At 41.7% G+C, this 20,197-nt stretch overlaps 2 protein-coding genes across 5 annotated transcripts in view; one reads left to right on the top strand and one right to left on the bottom strand.

The window, feature by feature from the left end:
* LOC112672427 (minichromosome maintenance complex binding protein) overlaps positions 1–17,104 on the top strand; it is a 49,682-nt gene extending 32,578 nt beyond the window's left edge. For 2 of the 3 annotated variants that reach the window (XM_025467428.3, XM_049103638.1), the window contains 8 exons: positions 1,915–2,093; positions 2,433–2,556; positions 4,303–4,420; positions 8,991–9,156; positions 10,436–10,569; positions 11,523–11,687; positions 14,735–14,823; positions 15,200–17,104. In XM_025467428.3, coding sequence (XP_025323213.1) covers positions 1,915–2,093; positions 2,433–2,556; positions 4,303–4,420; positions 8,991–9,156; positions 10,436–10,569; positions 11,523–11,687; positions 14,735–14,823; positions 15,200–15,326 — 1,102 coding nt within the window. In that variant the 3' untranslated portion in view covers positions 15,327–17,104. The remainder of the gene's footprint in view (positions 1–1,914; positions 2,094–2,432; positions 2,557–4,302; positions 4,421–8,990; positions 9,157–10,435; positions 10,570–11,522; positions 11,688–14,734; positions 14,824–15,199) is intronic. The other variant, XM_025467429.3, reaches the window with a different exon arrangement.
* Positions 17,105–17,739: 635 nt separating this feature from the next.
* The window catches only part of INPP5F (inositol polyphosphate-5-phosphatase F), an 87,312-nt gene continuing 84,854 nt past the window's right edge, over positions 17,740–20,197 (bottom strand). For both annotated transcript variants that reach the window (XM_049103637.1, XM_025467426.3), the window contains one exon: positions 17,740–19,994. In XM_049103637.1, the coding sequence (XP_048959594.1) occupies positions 18,842–19,994 (1,153 nt within the window). In that variant the 3' untranslated portion in view covers positions 17,740–18,841. The remainder of the gene's footprint in view (positions 19,995–20,197) is intronic.

Raw genomic sequence — 20,197 nt, 5'->3', positions numbered from 1 at the left:
GGAGTGGGAAAGGGAGAAGCAGACTCCCCGCTGAGCAGGGAGCCTGACGTGGAGCTCGATTCCAGGACCCTGAGATCGTGACCCAAGCCGAAGGCAGATGTTTAACCGACTGAGCCCCCAGCCACCCTTCTTATGTATTAATAAGTCTCTCTATCAGAACCATGAATTCACAGTGTTTCTAGTTCTAGCTCCACGTGCACATGTCCTCCCTTCTCCCTCCACATTATTTGTAACTCCTAACAGAAAGAAGCTTGACTCCATTATTCCCCATATATTCCATGGCACAGAGAAGGCAACTTCAGAATTGGTAATCTATGCCACTGCAAAAAACCTCATAATTTGAGTTCAAGAATGGTTTCTACTTCTTTTTATTTTAAAATGAAGTCTATAGTCAGGGTTCTGTGTCCATAGTTCCTGGAGTGAGTCCTTTTCTTCTCCTTTGGTTCTTTGGCTCATTATTCATTTAATGTAGTTAAGCTTATTTGTTTCTATTGCGTTTCACATTAGAGTTTCTCGTCTATCCTTGTCCATCCTCGTTTTGATTTTTTTAAGTATAGAAAACGTTGACATTGTTGCCCACAACACAGTTACATACAAAGAAGGTAGGGGTGTCATCCCCCCCTGCCCTGTTCCCACTCACCCTCCATAGGGAACCAACCTGTCTCTGCTTTTATCTTTCTTATATTTTTTGCAAAAATAAGTAGACATGTGTATGTTCTATCCCCCCTTTATATGAAGGTGGTATGGTAATATGTATTCTTTATACTTTCTCACCCCATTTAACAATATATCCTGAAAACCCAAGTCTTTCTCATTCTCTCTTGTTTCCTTTTGAATTTGCCAAGAGTGGGATCATATCCCCTCACGCAAAACAGTTTTCTTGTTGAGTATTGGACATTGATCTTGGTTTCCCTATAAGAAGAGTTTACTTTTCACCATAAGAAAAAAAAAGGGGGCGGGGGACAGAAATTTTAAACAACTGTAAATACACACACACACACACACACACACACACATATATAATGCAGCAACATATGTGTGTGTGTGTGTGTGTGTGTGTGTGTGTAGCAGATTGCTTGTCCTGGAGGTTTCTGATTATGATTTTCCTGCTTTAGTCACTTCATTTGTTGAAGCCGCTTAATCCACAGATGCATCCGATGGCTTGAGTTGTCAACCTGGTTTGGCCCTTTAACTGGCCATGTGGATTCCTCATTGTAGATGAGGGTAGGTGAGGCGTTAATGAATTGATGTGTGCCCAGCAAAGAACACTGCCCAATGCGCAGTACATACCATGTAAAAGTTGTCATCGTCCTTGCGTGTAAGGAGGGCAGCAGTATAAATTGGGGACTCTGTAGAGCAGCTGGTAAAGTCTGAAGTTCTAGAAACGTTTTAGTGATTTGTTTCAGTCATATCACTATGAGTTAATCGTCTGCTAATTTTTTAGCAAATCTGAAAAAGTCATTTTTTCACTGCTTGACTATTCACTATTCAAGGAGGTGAAATGGAAGAATAAAATTTAGGAAAACCAGTTAGCAAAATAAGAGATAAATGGATCTTCCACACTGAATAATAGATACCTAATGGCTTTTGAGAAAAGGACTTCAGTTTTTGAGACAAGCTGTGAAGTATTTCATGTCTCAGCTGATAAGGTGGTTTCCAAGCACAGATACTCTTTATCAGTGATGCATTCTGTCCCATTAGTTGTAGTTCTAGCATCCTCAAAGTGTTCTTGTTCTTGAAGAATACATACATATCCTCATATGACCTGATTCACCTGATGTCTATGTGGCATGACAATTTAGCATGAGGAGCCATTTTCCATTCTTTGAGGAGATGTACAGGTGGAACCATTCTTGGCTTGAATTCTCATTTTCAGAGCTGTGCCTATGAATTGAAGTTTTCTCCTCTCTGTAGGGATGCCTCTTCGCTCCTGGATCCGATGGAATGCACAGACACTGCCGAGGAGCAGAGAGTGCACAGTCCTCCTGCTTCATTAGTGCCAAGAATTCATGTGGTTTTAGCTCAGAAGTTACAGCACATCAATCCTTTACTGCCTGCCTGCCTTAACAAGGAGGAGAGCAAAACCTGTAAGTGTAAGTGCTGAGGCCTCGGGACCCAGAGACCGTTAGCCCTGCGCATGTTGGGAGCTGCGTGTGCCGTGTGCTTACGGTGGGGCTGAGCCGGTCAGTTCCTCGTTGCTCAGGTTAATCTAGCGATCTCTGTGACTCTGGCCCATTTTCCTTTATGTCAATTTTCTTTATTAAAATGAGGCCCAAAAGTTGACAAGCTGTCTTACTTTGAATGTTGGCATCACTTAACGACCAATATTTTAAGTCTACACTAGTTGTCTACAGACTTGAGTGCTTTGTTCCTGAGACACTGGGGAGGAACTGGTATGTGTGTTCTGAGTGTGGTCTCCCTCCCTTCTCTAGTTGTTTCAGGTTTCATGTCCGAATTGTCCCCCATCCGAGCAGAGCTGCTTGGGTTCCTCACTCACGCCCTTCTGGGAGATAGCTTGGCTGCTGAATACCTGATATTGCATCTCATCTCTACAGTGTAAGTGCTATATTCCTGGCGGCAGGCAGGGGAGGTGGGGGTTTTGTTGAAAGTGGAAGAGAGCAGGAAGGTTTCTCGGGTAACTTCTCTGCTACTGTTGATTATTTTCGTCATCAAATGGTTTTTATTCATTCAGTGTAATAAGTATTACATGATATCACGAATTCCTTTGTCCATTTTTTTGTTTTACATTTAACCTTTTGTTTGTCTCCCTTAAATACAAGAGCCACAATCAGACAAAGAATCTAGCTGATGAGTAAAATGAGCTATTTTATTCTTTTTGCATTCTGAATTCTCTGTTTATACATCCTAACGCTCTGCAAGGCCCAGTGTACACACATCTAACTTGTATGCAGACGTGCTTTACCTCCTTTCCCCTCCACCGCAGGTCTTTATTTTTTGATTTCAGAAATAACTTGTGTCTTCAGCAAGTTCCAGGAGCATGAGGAGACTGGAAATTGTCTGTAATCTCACCCACTTAGAGATGATCTCCAGTAACACATTGGGCTCATGTTCGTTTCATCTTTTTTGTTTACGTATGTGTACATTCCTACACGGATCTCCATCGTACTCTAAATGGATCCACGTCTTGTTTTTATCATTTAACATATCTTAAACATTCTTCTTCTTCTTCTTCTTTTTTTTTTTTTTAAGATTTTGTTTATCTATTCATGAGAGAGAAAGAGGCAGAAACGTAGGCAGAGGGAGAAGCAGGCTCCATGCAGGGAGCCTGATGTGGGACTTGATCCCGGGACTCCAGGATTATGCCCTGAGCTGAAGGCAGATGCTCAACTGCTGAGCCACCCAGGTGTCCCTATCTTTTTTTTTTTTTAAAGATTTTATTTATTTATTCATGAGAGACACAGAGAGAGAGAGAGGCAGAGACACAGGAGGAGGGAGAAACAGGCTCCATGCAGGGAGCCCAGTGTGGGACTTGATCCCAGGACTCCAGAATCACGCCCTGGGCCAAAGGCAGGTGCCAAACTGCTGAGCCACCCAGAGATTCCAGGGTGTCCCTATCTTAAACATTCTTGTTTTGTAATTCTTCATGAACTTCATGAACTGTAATGGCTATACAGTATTTTGTTATAGACCGTTGTGCTAGTTCCATAATTGTTAGATTTCCTAGTTTTCCTCTGTAAATGACACTGCAGTCAACATCTTTGTACTGCAGACCTTCACTTGGTTGGGACTTCAGATCGCTGTATATAACAGTTGAGTACAGACTCTGGAGCCAAAGTCGGTAGGTTCAAATCCAGCTCTCCTGCATCCTGCTGTGTGAACTCGGGCATGTTACTTCAGATTTCTGTCTCAGATTTCTCACCTGTACAGCGAAGATGACCTGCCTCAGAGAGTCTAGGAATTAAATGAGACATTTAAGCCCTCTGAACAGTCCCTATAGCACATGCTCAGTGCTCATATATAAGTACTGGCTATTATTTTTATTGCTGTTATTCTGATAAATGAACTGATCAGAGTAATTTGCTTTATTTTTATTATTTATTTACTTATTCATGAGAAACACACACACACAGAGGCAGAGACATAGGCAGAGGGAGAAGCAGGCTCCATGCAGGGAGCCCGATGTGGGGACTTGATCCTGGGACCCAGGTGCTAAACTGCTGAGCCACCCAGGGATCCCAATTTGCTTTATTTTTAATGACAGTATTGTGCTAATCTTTGTTTGCTTTTTGATGGAAATCAGAAAATCATCAATATCTTACTGGTTGGTATCTTTTTATCTAGGTATACAAGAAGAGACGTTCTTCCACTGGGAAAATTCACAGTTAACTTGAGTGGTTGCCCACGGAATAGTACCTTCACAGAACACTTGTACCGGATCATTCAACATCTTGTTCCAGCAGTAAGATCAATATAAATATTTATTACAAATCTGAACACTCTGGGGCGCCTGGGTAGCTCAGTTGGTGGGGAACCAGTTTCTCCCTCTGCCTCTCCCTCTGCCCCTCCCCGGTCCACTTGTGTTCTCTTCTCTGCTCACTGTCTCAAAAAAAATACATTAAAACAAACAAACAAACAAAAAACCTAGGGGCCAAGGGCAATCGACAGCCACAGAGTATGGTGCCACAAAGGAGAGCCTTGGGGGTCAGGACGACTGTGCTGTCAGAAAAGGTTAGGAATGGGGATGTCTGAGGAGGAACCGCCAAGTGCTCTGCCAGAAGGGCCAGGCTTTGAGTTGGAACTGTCTTGCTTGCATTTCGTCCTGTTTACACTGTTGTACACATGCCCCGAAGTTTTCCTGAATGATGTGACAATATGTGTTTTCCGTGGCCATTCAGAGCCTGTGTTTTCAAAACAAATAGTAGAATACAAAAAAATGCTTTCAAGTATAAAAAGTACCTCAAACCATCTGCAGATAACACTGGGGTTACTGGCTCTACCAGCTTTTGAAGTAGCAAATCCATTATGCCATAGTTAAGGTACAAGCAGAACAATAAAAAAATAGTGAGATTAATTTTAAAAGTTGTCTTATAATGATTTCTTTCACACTGAGTCTGGATGCCAACAGGGCAGCCATGAAGTTTCTGCTTCAGTTTGTATGATCAGATGAACTCATGGGAAGTTGGTTGATGTGAGAGATTTTTGAACATGTTTTATCTTGTGCTTGAAAGACATTCAATATTGGGATACCTTTTCAAGAACATTAATACATCCTATATAAATGTCAAGTTACAATGTAAAGATTTAACAAAATTCTTTATGTATCTTCAGCGTTCATTCTAATGGGCTACTGTCCCAGATACCGTCTCCCTAGACTGTTTGATCATCAGGTGAAAGTGCCTGTTTATATACAAGTCAGCCCCTCCCTACCTGCTCTCAGCCCTGCCTGACGTGATTGTGAGCTGCCACCATCTCTGCGTTCTATCGAATTTTGGTCAGCAGCAAAATTTGATTTTTGTCACATCCCTTTCCTTCCCCTTGAAATGCAGTTTAAATGGAGTCCTTATGGTGAAAGTTGAAATATTCAGTGTCCTTTTAGTATAATCCTTTCTCAAACAAGGAGCCCTAGCCCTGTCACCTGAAATAAAACAAGCTTGAGACCATCTGCTGTAGCTCAGGTAGGGGGAGACAGACCTCGTATTTCCCCTGTAGAACGTTTCCAGTTTCCAGGAGCGGAGGTATCTTATACACTAACCTTTTTTCTGAGGTAACCCCTCTGGTTGTTGAGAACTCCAATCAAGGTCACCTCAGAGTATGAGTTTTTAAGGAGTCCTAAAGTAAGACAACCATTTTCGGGGTTACTCATTGCCTCTCTCCATTTGTGTCCTAAATTACTCCGCCGTGTGCTATTTTAGTGTTTTGGAAAATGAAAACGTGTTATTTAGCATAAAAAAAATAAAAATTAAATCAAATTAAAAATTTAAAAAAAACCTGAGCATCCTTTAAAAACCCATCTAATTGTCTTTTCAGCTCAAGTGTTTAACTTTGAGATTTTAATAATCTTATTAAAGAGGACATAGCCTGCCATGTCCCATAATTTACATATTCACCCCTAAACATTTCACTTGCCTTTTATTGCCTTAGCACAAGTTTCTAGGACTCTAATGGCACGATTGCAAGTACATCCCTTAAAATTATATTCTTGGTTGATGCCAGTTTGTGCAACTTGGTATCATTTTTGTGCATTAAAATCTTAAATCTTTAAATAAGCCTAAATTAGAGGACCATGGTTCATTTAGTTTAGGTAATAAAGATCTTTCTCTCCATTACCCCAGTTTTAATTCCTGTTTGCAAAGTCACACTGCCTTTGTTTGCCAGGGCAGATGGAATGCAGGGTTTGTGTGGTAGTGAAACATTGGGAACGAGGGAATTGCTTCTGACTAGTCATGTGAGTGGCAATGCTGATCATGTCTTATTTTGGAGATTTAGGAGGTTAAAATAGATCATTCATGTGACCATGTTATTAGAGGGTAAGGCCCTTAAACAGCAGTAGACCAAGCAGACCAGCATTTCTCACACTCCTTAACTCACTTGACACAAAAAATTGACTCAAAGAGGTATAGTTTATCTGTGTGGGTTTTGTTTTATTTTTAAGATTAAAGTTTTGGGTTTTTAAAAAGATTTTATTTATTTATTCATGAGGGAGACAGAGACAAAGAGAAAGAGAGGCAGAGACACAGGCAGAGGGAGAAACATGCTCTATGCAGGGAACTTGATGTGAGACTTGATCCCGGGTCTCCAGGATCACACCCTGGGCTGAAGGCAGGCGCTAAACCGCTGAGCTACCCAGGGATCCCTTATCTGTGTTTTTATTATCAATTTACCATAGTAGAAAATAAAACTAAAGATATACCAAAATATTCTTGAAAATAATTACATATGAACATAAAATATTTTTGTAACAATAGCTATTTTCCCAAGTCATAAAGTGACCTGGCTTTAAACTTTTGCCAATCTCAAAATAAATAAATAAATAAATAAATAAATAAATAAATAATAAATAAATAAATAAATAAATAATAAATAAATAAATAAATAAATTTTTGCCAGTCTCTTTAATATCTGGATTAATAGAAGACCACTGATAAACGATTATCAAATCGTTTCTGCATTCAGTCTTTTGTGATAGGATGTTTTGATTGAAGTACATGAAGGAGAGCTGACCTCTTTGAATAATGGGATATTCCTTGATACCAAACCAAAACTGGTCACATGGCATTTTTTTAAAGGATAGTTGCAAGTGTGAAATCTGTAATCTCCTCAAGGAACTTTTCATACTCTGTTACTGTAAATCCATTGTTCTGCCTTGCACATTGATTGGGTCTTTTATCCATGCATGCTTTGGATCTCATGGACTCCATAAAATGTATCAGCCACTCCCTCGGAGTTCCCTGGACCACATTTTGGGAATTACTGAAATGGCCTTCTATCATAATATTCTGAAATCTGACTAATAAAAAGTAAATACAGAATATGTCATTGAAGTGCCATGGAGAACAGTAAAGGTGCAGGGGAAGTGGGGGGGCTAGGGAGTCTGGGCTAGAGTGGAGTACCTCAGGTATACAGTGTGGGGGGAAGGTCTCACCTTCAGGGAATTCAGGGAGAGACTTGCTGCAAGCGTAGGAACAGGCCAAATGCTTCTGTTGGAGGGAATGTCCATCCTGTGCAGGGAGAGCAAGCACGGCTCTGAGGCTGTGGTGTGCTCGGCACACTTGAGGCCCACCAGCAGAGGCCAGTGTGGCCAGTGTGGACCGAGTTCTGGGAGAAGGGGAGGAGGTGAAGTCCAAGCAGCAGCCTAGCATGCATAAGTAGGACACAGATTATGTTTGTAAATGTGAAAATTCTCTGTGGTTGATGCTCAGGGTTGTAGCGTGGTGAGGTATTTCCTTGTTCTATTTTTCATCGCTTTGTAGTAGATTTGTGGGTTTTACTCTTCATTGTTACATATCCCACTCCCTTACATTCCTCTTGCGAGTTTATGTCTAGCACCAAACTTTTTCTGAACACTTGCCTGGTTAATATCTTGTTTAGTTTTCACAGTGGGTGTACTGTGATCGACCTGCTTCTGCTACGTGCAGCTAGACCCTGCTGTGTGCCACCCTGTATTTAGACAGACTTCTTCTGTCTAGAATGTGGTCCTAGCCCCCTGCCCGTTTTCTTTGAATCACTGAGCCATAGTACAATAATCCTGTCCGTTCTGAGAGTTTCTCCTTAGCACCCTCCTCCCTAACCCCAATTTCCACCTTCGCACACGTACTACTATTTGGGCTGGAGTGATAGGAAGGGAGATTGGAGTGTGACGCTGGGTACAGAGGGCATGGAGTGGTGGGCTCGGAGCGGGGACACGGAGTGATGTGCACTGACCGAGACTGTACCGTGCTAAGGTCGGACGAGGAGGTAGTCTGCAGCAGGTTACAGGACCCCCAGCGCTGGCACCTGCTCAGTGTGGTCTGTACCCCTGCTTCTCTTAGGACAGTTTGTTTCCTGGTCCGCAGTAGTCTGATGAGTGAATGTGATTTTAATTTGAGGAACACAGAAGAAAATTAAGCTTTTCTTTCCCCACTTTGCTCATTTTGAATAAATAAATACTTTCTACATTGCTATCCTGTGGTTGTGGTAGGTAAAAGAAGTTGAGCTTCTGAATGTTTGGTAAATGTATCTGAATTATCTATTGTTTGTTTCTCGTTTCCTGGTAAAATCGAAATTATTTTTTTAAGAATACCGAACAAAACAGTTGAGAGTAAAGCAGCTCACAGAATTAGTGAAGTTCTTATTTAAGTTGTAGATTTATTATTTAAGGTGGATATGTAAGATTTTTTCTCTAGGAGCTCAAGAAACCATGAAACTATAGCCTTAGAAATTAATATAAGATCTTTCCTTACACACATACGGAAAGTATTTAACCCCATATATGTACTTCCTTAAAACAGGGAAACTTTGTTCCTTGCTCATTAAAAAATTTCTTTTCGCAGTCTTTTCGTCTGCAGATGACTATAGAGAACATGAACCATTTGAAATTCATCCCCCACAAAGACTATACAGCCAATCGCCTGGTCAGTGGGCTCCTCCAGCTACCGAACAACACTTCCCTTGTGATTGATGAAACTCTCCTAGAACAAGGGCAGCTGGACACACCAGGTATGGACTTGAGTGTGTCTCTTCATTCCTAATCTCCCATGAAAGCCAGATCTGGTATTGACTTTTAAAAGGATCACCAATCAGGGATCCCTGGGTGGCGCAGTGGTTTGGCGCCTACCTTTGGCCCAGGGCGCGATCCTGGAGACCCGGGATCAAATCCCATGTCGGGCTCCCGGTGCATGGGGCCTGCTTCTCCCTCTGCCTGTGTCTCTGCTTCTCTCTCTCACTGTGTGACTATCATAAATTAAAAAAATAAAGTTTGTTTTTTTTTTTTAAATAAAAGGATCACCAATCAGAGACAAACTTCTATTTCACAAGCATTTTGGATCAAGGCTTGCCATATGAATTAGTGTAATGTGGATATTATAGACTTAGAAATTGTGTACATTGGCTGTGTTTTGTCCTAGTATGAAAATAGTACGATGACAGGACAAGGATGTGGCAAGGAGCTCTTTAAGGCTAAGAAAGGAGGAGATTATGCCTTCAGTCATATATTAGCTAAAAAGAAAAGTGTAGGGGCACTTGAGTGGCTCAGTGGTGAGCATCTGCCTCCGGCTCAGGGCATGATCCTGTGGTCCTGGGATGGAGTCCCATATAGGGCTCCCTGCATGGAGCCTGCTTCTCCCTCTGCCTGTGTCTCTGCCTCTCTCTCTCTCTCTCTCTCTATCTCTATCTCTCTCATGAACAAATAAAATCTTTAAAAAAAAGAAAGAGAAAAGTGTAGAGAAGATCTAATAAAACATTAACTGCCCAATATGAAGTTTTTTATTTTTTTATTTCAAAGAATCTCTGAAAAAAAAAATTTAGTAGAAGACTACACTTTATTGGGGGGTAAGTTCAAGAAGTAAAGGTAGAAGGAAAAAAATAGTGTGGACTGGGTATACTTAATAAGGCACAGATGAGTATAAAAATCCGTAAAACTCAATAATCTTATCTCTATGCGTAAAAATCATTTTAGTTCAACCATACTGTGCTAGACCTGTACACGTCACATAGAAAGTGATTGTACTTACTGGGAACCTATCTTGTACCTAGTTGCATACCAGATGCTAGATTAGATTTTAGGAGGTCCTGGCCCCAAAATACATTTGTTTAGCTTGACCAGTGTTGTCTGAAGCCTATTACTTAGTGAACATTTAGCTTAGGAGGTCGAACAGTGCTTGAGATAACTTTTTAAAGCAGTAGAAACTTCATGTCTTACAATTAGTATCAATAAAACCAAATTGTTTAGGTGATTAAAATCAAATGACTAAAAAATTACTATTTTTTTATTTTTCAGGTGTTCATAATGTGACTGCCCTGAGCAACCTAATAACTTGGCAGAAGGTGGATTATGACTTCAGTTACCACCAGATGGAATTCCCCTGCAATATTAATGTTTTTATTACTTCAGAGGGGAGATCACTCCTGCCGGTACGAGGAGACATGTTAAGATGGAGGGAGGTTACGTTGGAAAGATACCTGTATTCTTTTGTTTCTTGGTATGGCTTATTATTGAGGAGTTAAACTTGTTTCAGAATTGGGGCTGTTGATTATCAGTAAGAGAATTGATTATTTTGTTCCCGCTGTGGGAATGAAAACCTGTGAAGAACCAGATACGGCGAATCCCAAGACGAGCAGAGGAAAGCTGTCGGTAGCAGCAGCTCCCACACCCAGGCAGAGAAAGTAGAAGCTTTCTGTAAATTGCCTGATTCACATCTAGACCTTTGTTCTTGCTGCCTCCGTCCTATTGTCTCTGCCAATCTTACGTGAGGAATAGTTCAGAATTCCTTTTAAGACATTTAAAAATGTTCCTGATGACATGGTAATTATTTTTATGCTTTATGGTGAAATGCTCTGATAAATCATCAGAGTGACTGATGCAGGGAGCTTTTAATTGTGTCTTTTCATGATGAGAAGTACGCCCCGTTGTCTAAAAGGTGTAGAGTTTCTCTGTAAACTGATGTTCACTGTGATTCATGAGAAACTGCCCGTGAACGAGAATGAAATGGCCCCCGGGTAAGTTTCCTCTGGGAAAGTGTGATTTGCTTTACGTGGTTTCTAGACAGATCAGTAAGACGTACACATATTCCAGGATTAAGAAAGCCTTGAAAACATTTTAATTAGCTGGTTTTTAGAGGTTGGTTACCTTTTTGTGTGTTTACTGCTCTTCCTGCGGAAATGTAAGTAACCAAAGAAACGCTCACCTCTGTAATTGTCGCCGAGGGAGTCACGGTGCTTGTAAACGAATGTTAGAAAGTGTCCCCCCTCCGGTAATAAAAAGTATTTCTCGATTGCTACGCGGGCTGATACAGATGAAGCCTCCTCCCGAAATTTTGGATTAATTTCGGAACGTGGGAAACCCCGCGTCCCGTTGGTCTCCGTAGGCAGACTGCCAGATCCACCTGGAGCCCCAGCTCATCCCGCCCAACATGGAGGAGTACACCGACAGCCTCCTGTCCGCCGTGCTCCCCTCTGTCCTCAACAAGTTCCGCATCTACCTGACCCTCCTGAGGTTCCTGGACTACAGCATTTCCGATGAGATAACCAAGGTGTGTCTGGGGTGAAACCAACGATTTCCCGTGTTGAGTTAGACGGTTTGGTCACGTTCCACTTACCGCGACTGGCGCCGAGCTCGTGTCCTACGTGGGCGGCGCTCCTCCGCGCGGTTACAGTCCTGCTTTGCGCTCCTGTCTTTAAATCGGAGGGAAAAAGTTAGGAGGAGAAAGACCTTTGTACCGCTTGGGTATTTCCCTGTGTGGTTCCCTTCCCCGTGGTCCTTCCGTGCTTCCTGTCGGGCACATCGGCTGTGACAAGTTCTGCCGAGTGGTTGCCCATCTGGGAATGTCTGAATTTCTCCGTTTTTGAAGACTAGTTGTACTGGACGTGGAGTTCTTGCTTTATAGACTTTTTCTTTCAGCGCTTTTCACGTGTGTCCTCCCGTTGCCTTCTGGCGCGGGGGTTTCTGGTGAGGGGTGTGCTCGCGGCTGAGGCGAGACCCCTGTGCGCACTGAGTCCTTTTGCTCTGGTGCTTTCAAGACACTCTTTGGCCTTTGACAGGAGTTCAGCTGTGACGTGTCTGGGGGTCTGGATCTCTGAGTTTCTTCTACTGGAGTTTATTGAACCTCTTGGGTGTGCGGGTTACTGTCCATCTTGGGGAAGTTTTGAGGAAATTTGCTGAGTTTTTGACCGTCATTTCTTTACATTTCTTTCTGCCCCTTTCTCCCTCCTTTCCCTCCAGCATGCCTGTAGGTGGATGTTGGCAAACTCGATGGTGTCCCACAAGTAGCTGAGGCTCTGTTCATTTTTCCTCCTCCCTTATACTTTCTTCTGGACACACTGGCCATTCACACTCAGCCTTTCTGCACGTTTGCTGAGACTTTTTTTTCTGCCTGCTGCACACAGCTGCTTTTGAGCCCAGTTTCTAGTAGTGAATTTTAAATTTCAGCTACAGTGTTCAGCTTCAGAATTTTTATTTGCCTTTAATTTTATTAAAAGACTTTTATTTATTCAGAGAGCAGACTCCCCATTGAACATAGAGCTTGATTTCACGACCCTCGAGATCATGACCTGAGCTGAAACCGAGAGATGCTTAACCCGCTGAGCTGCCCAAGCACCTGTTTACTTTTTAAATAATTTCTGTTGGGGCACCTGGGTGACTCAGTGGTGGAGCATCTGTCTTTGGCTCAGGTGGTGATCCCAGGGTCCTGGGATCGAGTCCCATGTCGGGCTCCCTGCATGGAACCTGCTTCTCCCTCTGCCTGTGTCTCTGCTTCTCTCTGTGTCTCATAAATGAATAAATAAAATCTTTAATAAGTGATTTCTACCTCTTGTTGTTTTTTATTTGATGTGACCTTATTCTCATACTTTCTTTTAGCTCTTTAAATGTGGTTTCCTTTAGTTCTTTGAATATGTTTAAAGAGCTGACTCAAAGTCTTTGTCTTGCAAGTCCAATATTTGGGCTTTCTCAAGGACTGTTTCTGTTTACTTCTTTGTTTCCAGTGAAACGATCCAGACATTGTTTTTTGTTTCTATGTCTCCCTTGTTTTTGTTTTGAAAACCAGGGGTTTTTTTTGTTGTTGTTTTAAAATTTTTTTATTCATGAGAGACACAGAGAGAGAGGCAGAGACAGAAGCAGGTTCCATGCAGGGAGCCTGATGGTGGGACTCGATCCCAGGACCCCGGGATCACGATCTAAGCCGAGGGCAGATGCTCAACCACTGAGCCACCCAGGCGCCCCAAAACCAGGTGTTTAAATGATATGCTAGCTCTGCTCTGGTGGATCCTTCCCCTCCCTAGGGTTTGTTGTTGCTTGATGCTTAGTGACTTTTCTGAACGAACTCTTGGAAACATATCCTTTGTGTGTAGGTCCTGGAGTCTCTGCTCTGTTAGCTTAGAGGCCAGTCAGTGAGTGAATTTCGTTAGATGTCTGGAAGCAGGTCTCCCAGTCAAAGCCCAGGGCTCTGTGTCTCCACGGGGTAGGCCTTCGACACACTGCCACGCAGTTGACAACTGTGACCATCCCTTCTCTTTCTGCTTGCACAGAAAAGGCTACCCAGACGGAGTAGCTGAGGGCCTGCTTTTTTTTTTTTTTTTTTTTTTAAGATTTTATTTATTTACTCATGAAAGACACAGTGAGAGAGAGACACAGGCAGAGGGAGAAGCAGGCCCCATGCAGGGAGCCTGATGTGGGACTCGATCCTGGGTCTCCAGGATCACGCCCTGGGCCGAAGGCAGGCGCCAAACCGCCAAGCCACCCGGGCTGCCCCTGAGGGCCTGCTCTGATCGGAGTACATGCTCGGCCCTTTGCACGCATGCGGCCTTCTGCATTCGGGAGGACTTAGAGATGGATGTGTCCTTTGCGGGCTTTGGAGGGGAAAAGTTCTCATTTCCTAGTTTTTTCTTTTAAGGGTTTTGGTTAGCTGCTTATTTGCCCCAACTGTTACCCAGTGCGTGAGGCAGCCAGGATGATCAGTAATTGCTTCGGATTGTTTTTGATAAATTCCCCGGGAAGGGGGGGGGGGGGGGAAGAGGCTGTTCATAGAGTCCGGCTGAGTAAAGACGCTTTGCACGTGGGTTCTCACAAGGAACCAGCAGAGAGTGACGGATCTCCAGGAGTGCTGCTTTGCAAGCACCCTGTCGTGTGGCTGCCAGGCGGTCCCTTTTTGGGGGTGTAGGCTGGGGGTTGGGTGGGTAGGGCAAACTAAAATGCCTCAGAGCCCAGTGTTCTGTCTTGAACATATGATGCCTGTATTCTGGTTAGTTTTCAGACTTTTGAAGAAGCACATTTTGATAGTTCTTGCTAGTGTTCTTGTCCCCTTTAATGGTGGAAAGAATTTTCAGATCCTCCCTCCCTCTGCCACTTCTGACATCACTGCACGGTTGACTGTGCCCATTGCTGACCTAGGTGCTCGCCCAGGAGCCCCAGGCTGTGGAGGGGTGGCTCCCAGTCCGTTGCCCTCTCCGCCGCCCAAGCAGCAGGGCTGACTTCCTCATTTTCACATCAGCCAACTGACTGCATTACTTTGCTTTTCCTACATAATGCACATCGTTTCCTCAGAAGCCGTGGTTTTAAAGGCCACTTGCTCTCTTGTCACAGGCAGTTGAAGATGACTTTGTGGAGATGCGCAAGAACGATCCTCAGAGCATCACTGCTGACGATCTCCACCAGCTGCTCATCGTGGCTCGGTGAGTAGGACCTGCCCGTAATTGCTTTTTCGGTAAACTCTGTATGAACCTCGCAGTTTTTAGGAGTAACTGAGGCAGGTTTCTACAAATGGAAAATGTTTTTCCTTTAAAATACCATGTGAAGGGCATTGAGGGGGGGGATTGTGTTTGGCCAGTGACCATTTCAGTGGAACAGGTTTTGCTTTTTCTCTAAACCTTAAAGATCCCTTTACGGAAGTCTTACTTGGCTCCTGACTTGTGTGTAAGCTACCAGATGGTCTTGACCCCTGGCCCAGTATTCCTAGGTGGTGTTTTTTTTTTTTTTTTTTTTTTTTTTTTTAAGAACTAGTTACTGTCCTCAGTCTAGACTTAAATCCAATTCTGTGTTTCGTGCCAGGTTCCTGTCTCTCAGTGCCGGTCAGACCACACTGTCAAGAGAACGATGGCTAAGAGCAAAGCAGTTAGAGTCTTTAAGAAGAACCAGGCTTCAACAGCAGAAATGTGTGAATGGAAATGAACTTTGAAGATCTGACACCTCTGAGAGTATTGGGCAGATTGTAGCCACATTATTGTAAAATTCAAGTACCATTTATACCACATTGTTTTGTAGATAATTTGTATCAGACACCAATGACTTTTCCTGAAATCAAGCCTGGTAACATCTGAAGTTTATATAATATTCAGTAAGGGCTTTTACCTTACTGGTTTTATGGAGCTTTTGATTGTTTTATAATTATATAAATTAGTAACAATGTACAAAAGTGTATTTGATATTAAAAGTTTAATATTGATAATGTTGCTGATACCTTTTCCTTAAGTTTCAGCTAAGTCGTAGGTCAGACTCTGTTGAAATGCTGATGTCAACTTCATTTGAAGAAAATTGTTGGAATTCCAAAGTCAGAGGAGTTGTTCAGATTTTTACAATGTCTTTCCAATTAACGGTGGGTCTGAATGTGTTTAGTGGTCCAACTTTGGGGAATGGGGTGTACCGGCCATTAATTCACATGACTGTGAAATTCTGTAGCATCCTTTCCCAAACGTTGGACCACAGAAGTTTTTTTTTTTTTTTTCCACTTAACAGTTATTAATAACCTGCAAAATTAGTCTATTACATGGCAGTGGTTCCCAGACCTTTGGATTTCATGGACCAGTAGTAACATTTCCGAAAATTTGAGGGACAGGGTTGCCAATGTATTTTGCCAAGTAATCTGAAAGAAACCACTGTATTATCACTTTTTTTTTCTTCTTCATAAAAGGAGTCTCAGGATGAGAGTCCTTTCAGTGGAATAAACACAGCTTTTTTGGGAAAAAAACACCACATTGTCCTTATTTTTCTCATTTCACCCCTCGTGCATTTGGGAACCACTGTTTTATGGGACTTAAGGGAATGCTGCCCTAGGATAGGTTGTGTTGCCCAAGTATGAAGAAAGCAAACAGTTAACTTTTTAAAATATGCCTTCTGTAGAAAATAAAGTTTTAAATTGTTTTCATAATTGTCATTTAGTTGCTTTGATGATTGTATTGGATTTTAAACTTTTGCGTAAGTTTTTCCATTAGTTGCAGATGTGTTAGCTCAACGAACATTATCTGCTAATCCAGGAATACCCAATAAAGCTATAGGTAAGTTTTTCCCAGACCAATTAGTTTTAACATAAAGGTTTTTAAGGTAACAAAAATATCATTATCCATAGCTAGAAAGCAATTTAATACAGTACAGCAGTGTAATTGTGGCATAAAGGATGTTTGGAAAGTTTTGACCATTACTTTATGTAAGCTCTCAGCAGTTACGTATAAAGATTAATTTGTTTTTGTTTTTGTTTTTTTTTTTTTTTAAAGCCAGTTAGTTTACCTAGTGGGAAACAGGAGATCAGTTAAATGATTCTGTGGGTGTTGTTTCCCCTCCCACTCCAAATCGACATTGCTGAACAAGGAAACCAGGGTCAGCCTTGAAAACCAAGGAATTCATTATGCCTAATGAACTGAAGTGAAAATTACTAGTTTAACTTTTCCTAAACTCAAATCTATTTTTATAAACTAATGTAAATAATCTGTTTATATTTAGAATTCTAACTGGTTTTCATTTTTATAACGGGTAGGCTAGACTTCCTTAACCTTTTAGAAATAAAAATGAAGACTCAACTGGATTTGTGAAAATAAAATTCAAGTAGATTAGTTACCGTGTGATTATTGTGCCAATGTGAATTGTAATTTACCAAAGAGAAGTAAATAATTTGCTTCATCTTGCAGAAAAGTTCCCTTGAAAGGAAAACCCTCTTTGAAATAAACAAAACTTCCCAAATTATTAGTACTTTGGGCTGTTTTTCATGAATTGTAAGAGTTACCCTGTGACGTATGGGAAAAGATCCAACACCTTCCTGGTGGAAAACCGTTGTAAGCTTAACTGTGGGAGCTGATGCAGCGTGGTGTCTTCCTACAGGTGTCCCACCAGGTAGGAGATTGGCGCTCTGGGCTTCAGAACCCCTTTTCTTTTCTCTGTTGCCCGCACACTGGAAGGTGAAGTTGGTTATTCCTATTTGGATCACCAGGAAACTGAACATACTACCCTGACTGGAATTAAATGTTGCCGCCTTTTTAGTTTTCAAAGATCTCTTTGCAAGGAATTTCATGAAGCTTGTACCACCTGACCTTTGCTTATATTTTCTCTCCTGTTGTGTGACACTTTAATACTTTTGAGACTCAGGAAAAGTTGGTTAGGGACAGAATAAAGCTTTTGGTTTCAGTGTTTGGGTGTTCGAAATTTGATGGTGATACACTTCACTTTTAAAGTCATATCAACAAAAGAGGAAAATACTGAAAGGGCTGAGACCCAAGTGTTCAGTCATAGCGTACTGATCTTACGAATTTTTAAATCTGCTTTAGAAATCAACCATTATGTTTAAAATGTTATTCAAGGAATTCTCATACACATGGTCACTCTAAATTACAATGTTATTTTATTTTAAATAGTCACAAGATTTGACACTTCAAAAAAAAGATACCACTAATAAATAACAAATATGGAAATACTTATCAAAGTTACAACAGACATAATGTTTAGCTGAGAATCACTTCAACAGGGTAAGGCTCTAAAGATACCAGACGAACCGATACTTGTTTGGAATAAGGTGTGCAACGTCCTCGTACGGGCTTTTCTTAGGCCATGGGGTCAGGATTACAGCCATAAAATCAGTTTTAGTACAACTGTGCTTCACACTAAATCTCAACAATTCCGTCACAGCCTATACAAGATGTTAAGGAATGTTCCCTTGCAAGAAATTACAACTTGAACACTCATTTCAATAATTACCAATACCCAGTAAACGTAGTCTTCCGTTCCTAAAAACGGCAAAATTAAATAGATGCTGGTATTCATTCACACCTTGTGTCTCGGGCTTTATGACTGACAGGTCTTCATAATCCAGACTTTGGGTGTACAAGGGGCAGAATATTTTAAATTTAAGTAGACTGGGGAAAATTAGGATCAAATGGGCATACCTTTCTTGACTGTCGTACCAGTAATCCTCAAATAACAGGGAATGGTTAAGCCATCAAAACTAAACTAGTTATTTTTTATATTCAAATGCTGCTTCGTACTAGTTAACACTCTAAAGTCACTAAGAACTAAATGTATTTACACAGGAATGAACTGACAAAATTATGAAAAATGCTATTCCCCTACACGTGTCCTTTGTTCATCCTTCATGGGTTTACTCGCTACACTGCACCATCCACCCCACTCCAAAATAGGTGCAGGTGGTCATGTCGCAAAGTAATTATCCCCAAACTACTCTCAAGGACCAGCTGCTCTGTAGTGTATAAGCTACTCACATTTACACCTTCTAGGATGATGTACTTCTGTTGTTCTGGCTCTCAAATCTGGAAATCTGCTGAAGTTCAGATTCCTTTTAAAACCTTTCCCGAAAAACATAATTAGAATTTGTGATCCCTAACTTCAAAGACAGTACAGATTAAAATAGCCTAATATGTGAAACCTCTTTTTGGATTAAATAAAAGCCATAGGATTCTTTGTGGCTAAAAACTAAATCTGAATTATGCGTGTCTGGCACTGTGTAAACATATTTTTAAGTTCATTTTGCTGGACTTGATTCACCACTTCAGGTTCTGCAGGGCTCTTCTGAACCTTGGCCACCGCAAAGTTGATCCCCTGGGTTAACCCAGCTTGGGTAATACTAGCAACCTGGACCATGGAACTTCGAATCTTTGCAAAGGGAGAGACTGCTCTGCTGCTACTGCCCTCTGAAGGAGAAGGAGTTACTTGAAGCCCCGTCTCAAGTTCAAGCATGCTGGATGCAGAGCCAGGGGTCTTTTGACCTACAACTGGATGCACTGGTTCAACTGACAAATACTGGGGACCTGTTGCAGGAAAAGACACATCTAATTGAGATGGCCGAGAAGGTGTCTGTTCTGTTGATTCGGATTGTGTTTCTTCATTAGAAACTTGATGGGTCATTTGATTTCCTTCCTCACTAGCCTGCTGAGAAACAGACCCTGTTTCTGACAGCTGGGTCATTTTGTTTTGTGCATCTTGTACAAATCTGTGGCAGTAAATATCCACAGGCTTGGCAAAACCAGTCAATACGTATATGTTGTCAGCTGAAGGACTTTTCTTCAAAGGAGACTCATGGCCTTTTCCAAACCCACTTCCATGAGCAACAATCTCCGAAGGAGCGTGAATGCTAATATCGGTGCTGCTGAGGGACTGGGACCGACTGCCTAACCGAGGTGCTGAAGCAATAATACCACAACTAGGAAGAACATAGTCTCTTGGCCCTACGTTCTCTAAAGAATTAGCTAGCGGCTTGTCTTCATCAGACTTGGAATTTGCGAGGAATTCATCAGAGTGGTAGGAGTCATTCTCTGAAGACACTTCCCCATCCGACTCTGCCTGGACTTTGTTATCCATCACACCTGTGGTTTCCATAGTTTCAAGGCTACTATCTGACTTCCAAAGATTTACTTTTAAGTTTGGTTTTAGAAAGTTAACTTTCATTTCAGGTTTGGCAAAGTTTCCTAGCTTTCGTAGATTGCCAATATTTACATTAGATTTGGTCTGTTTCACTTTTTGATTTAGAGATGAAAATTTGCTCATTAAAAAATTTTTTCCCTGTGCCAGAGAGCCTTGGTTTTGAGATCTGATGCCAATGATGTCTTCATGAGGTTTACTGCTCTTCCTACAATTAGAAGAAGAGAAAAGTTAACTCCCTGTGAAATCCAATATACCAGTTCCAGTTACTATAAATGAAAGCTGACTTGAAGTGGGCCCAATTTCCGAAACAGTGCACTGCTAAGTGGCAAAATCAGATAATCCATGATGCTAGAACAGTACTATACAATAGAAACATAAGCTATATGTAGTTTTAAGTTTTTCTAGCCA

This window comes from Canis lupus, chromosome 28 (assembly GCF_003254725.2).
Source record: "Canis lupus dingo isolate Sandy chromosome 28, ASM325472v2, whole genome shotgun sequence".
NCBI lineage: Eukaryota > Metazoa > Chordata > Mammalia > Carnivora > Canidae > Canis > Canis lupus.
Note: the sequence above shows the minus strand (reverse complement) of the source record. Positions and strands in the feature narration are given on the sequence as shown.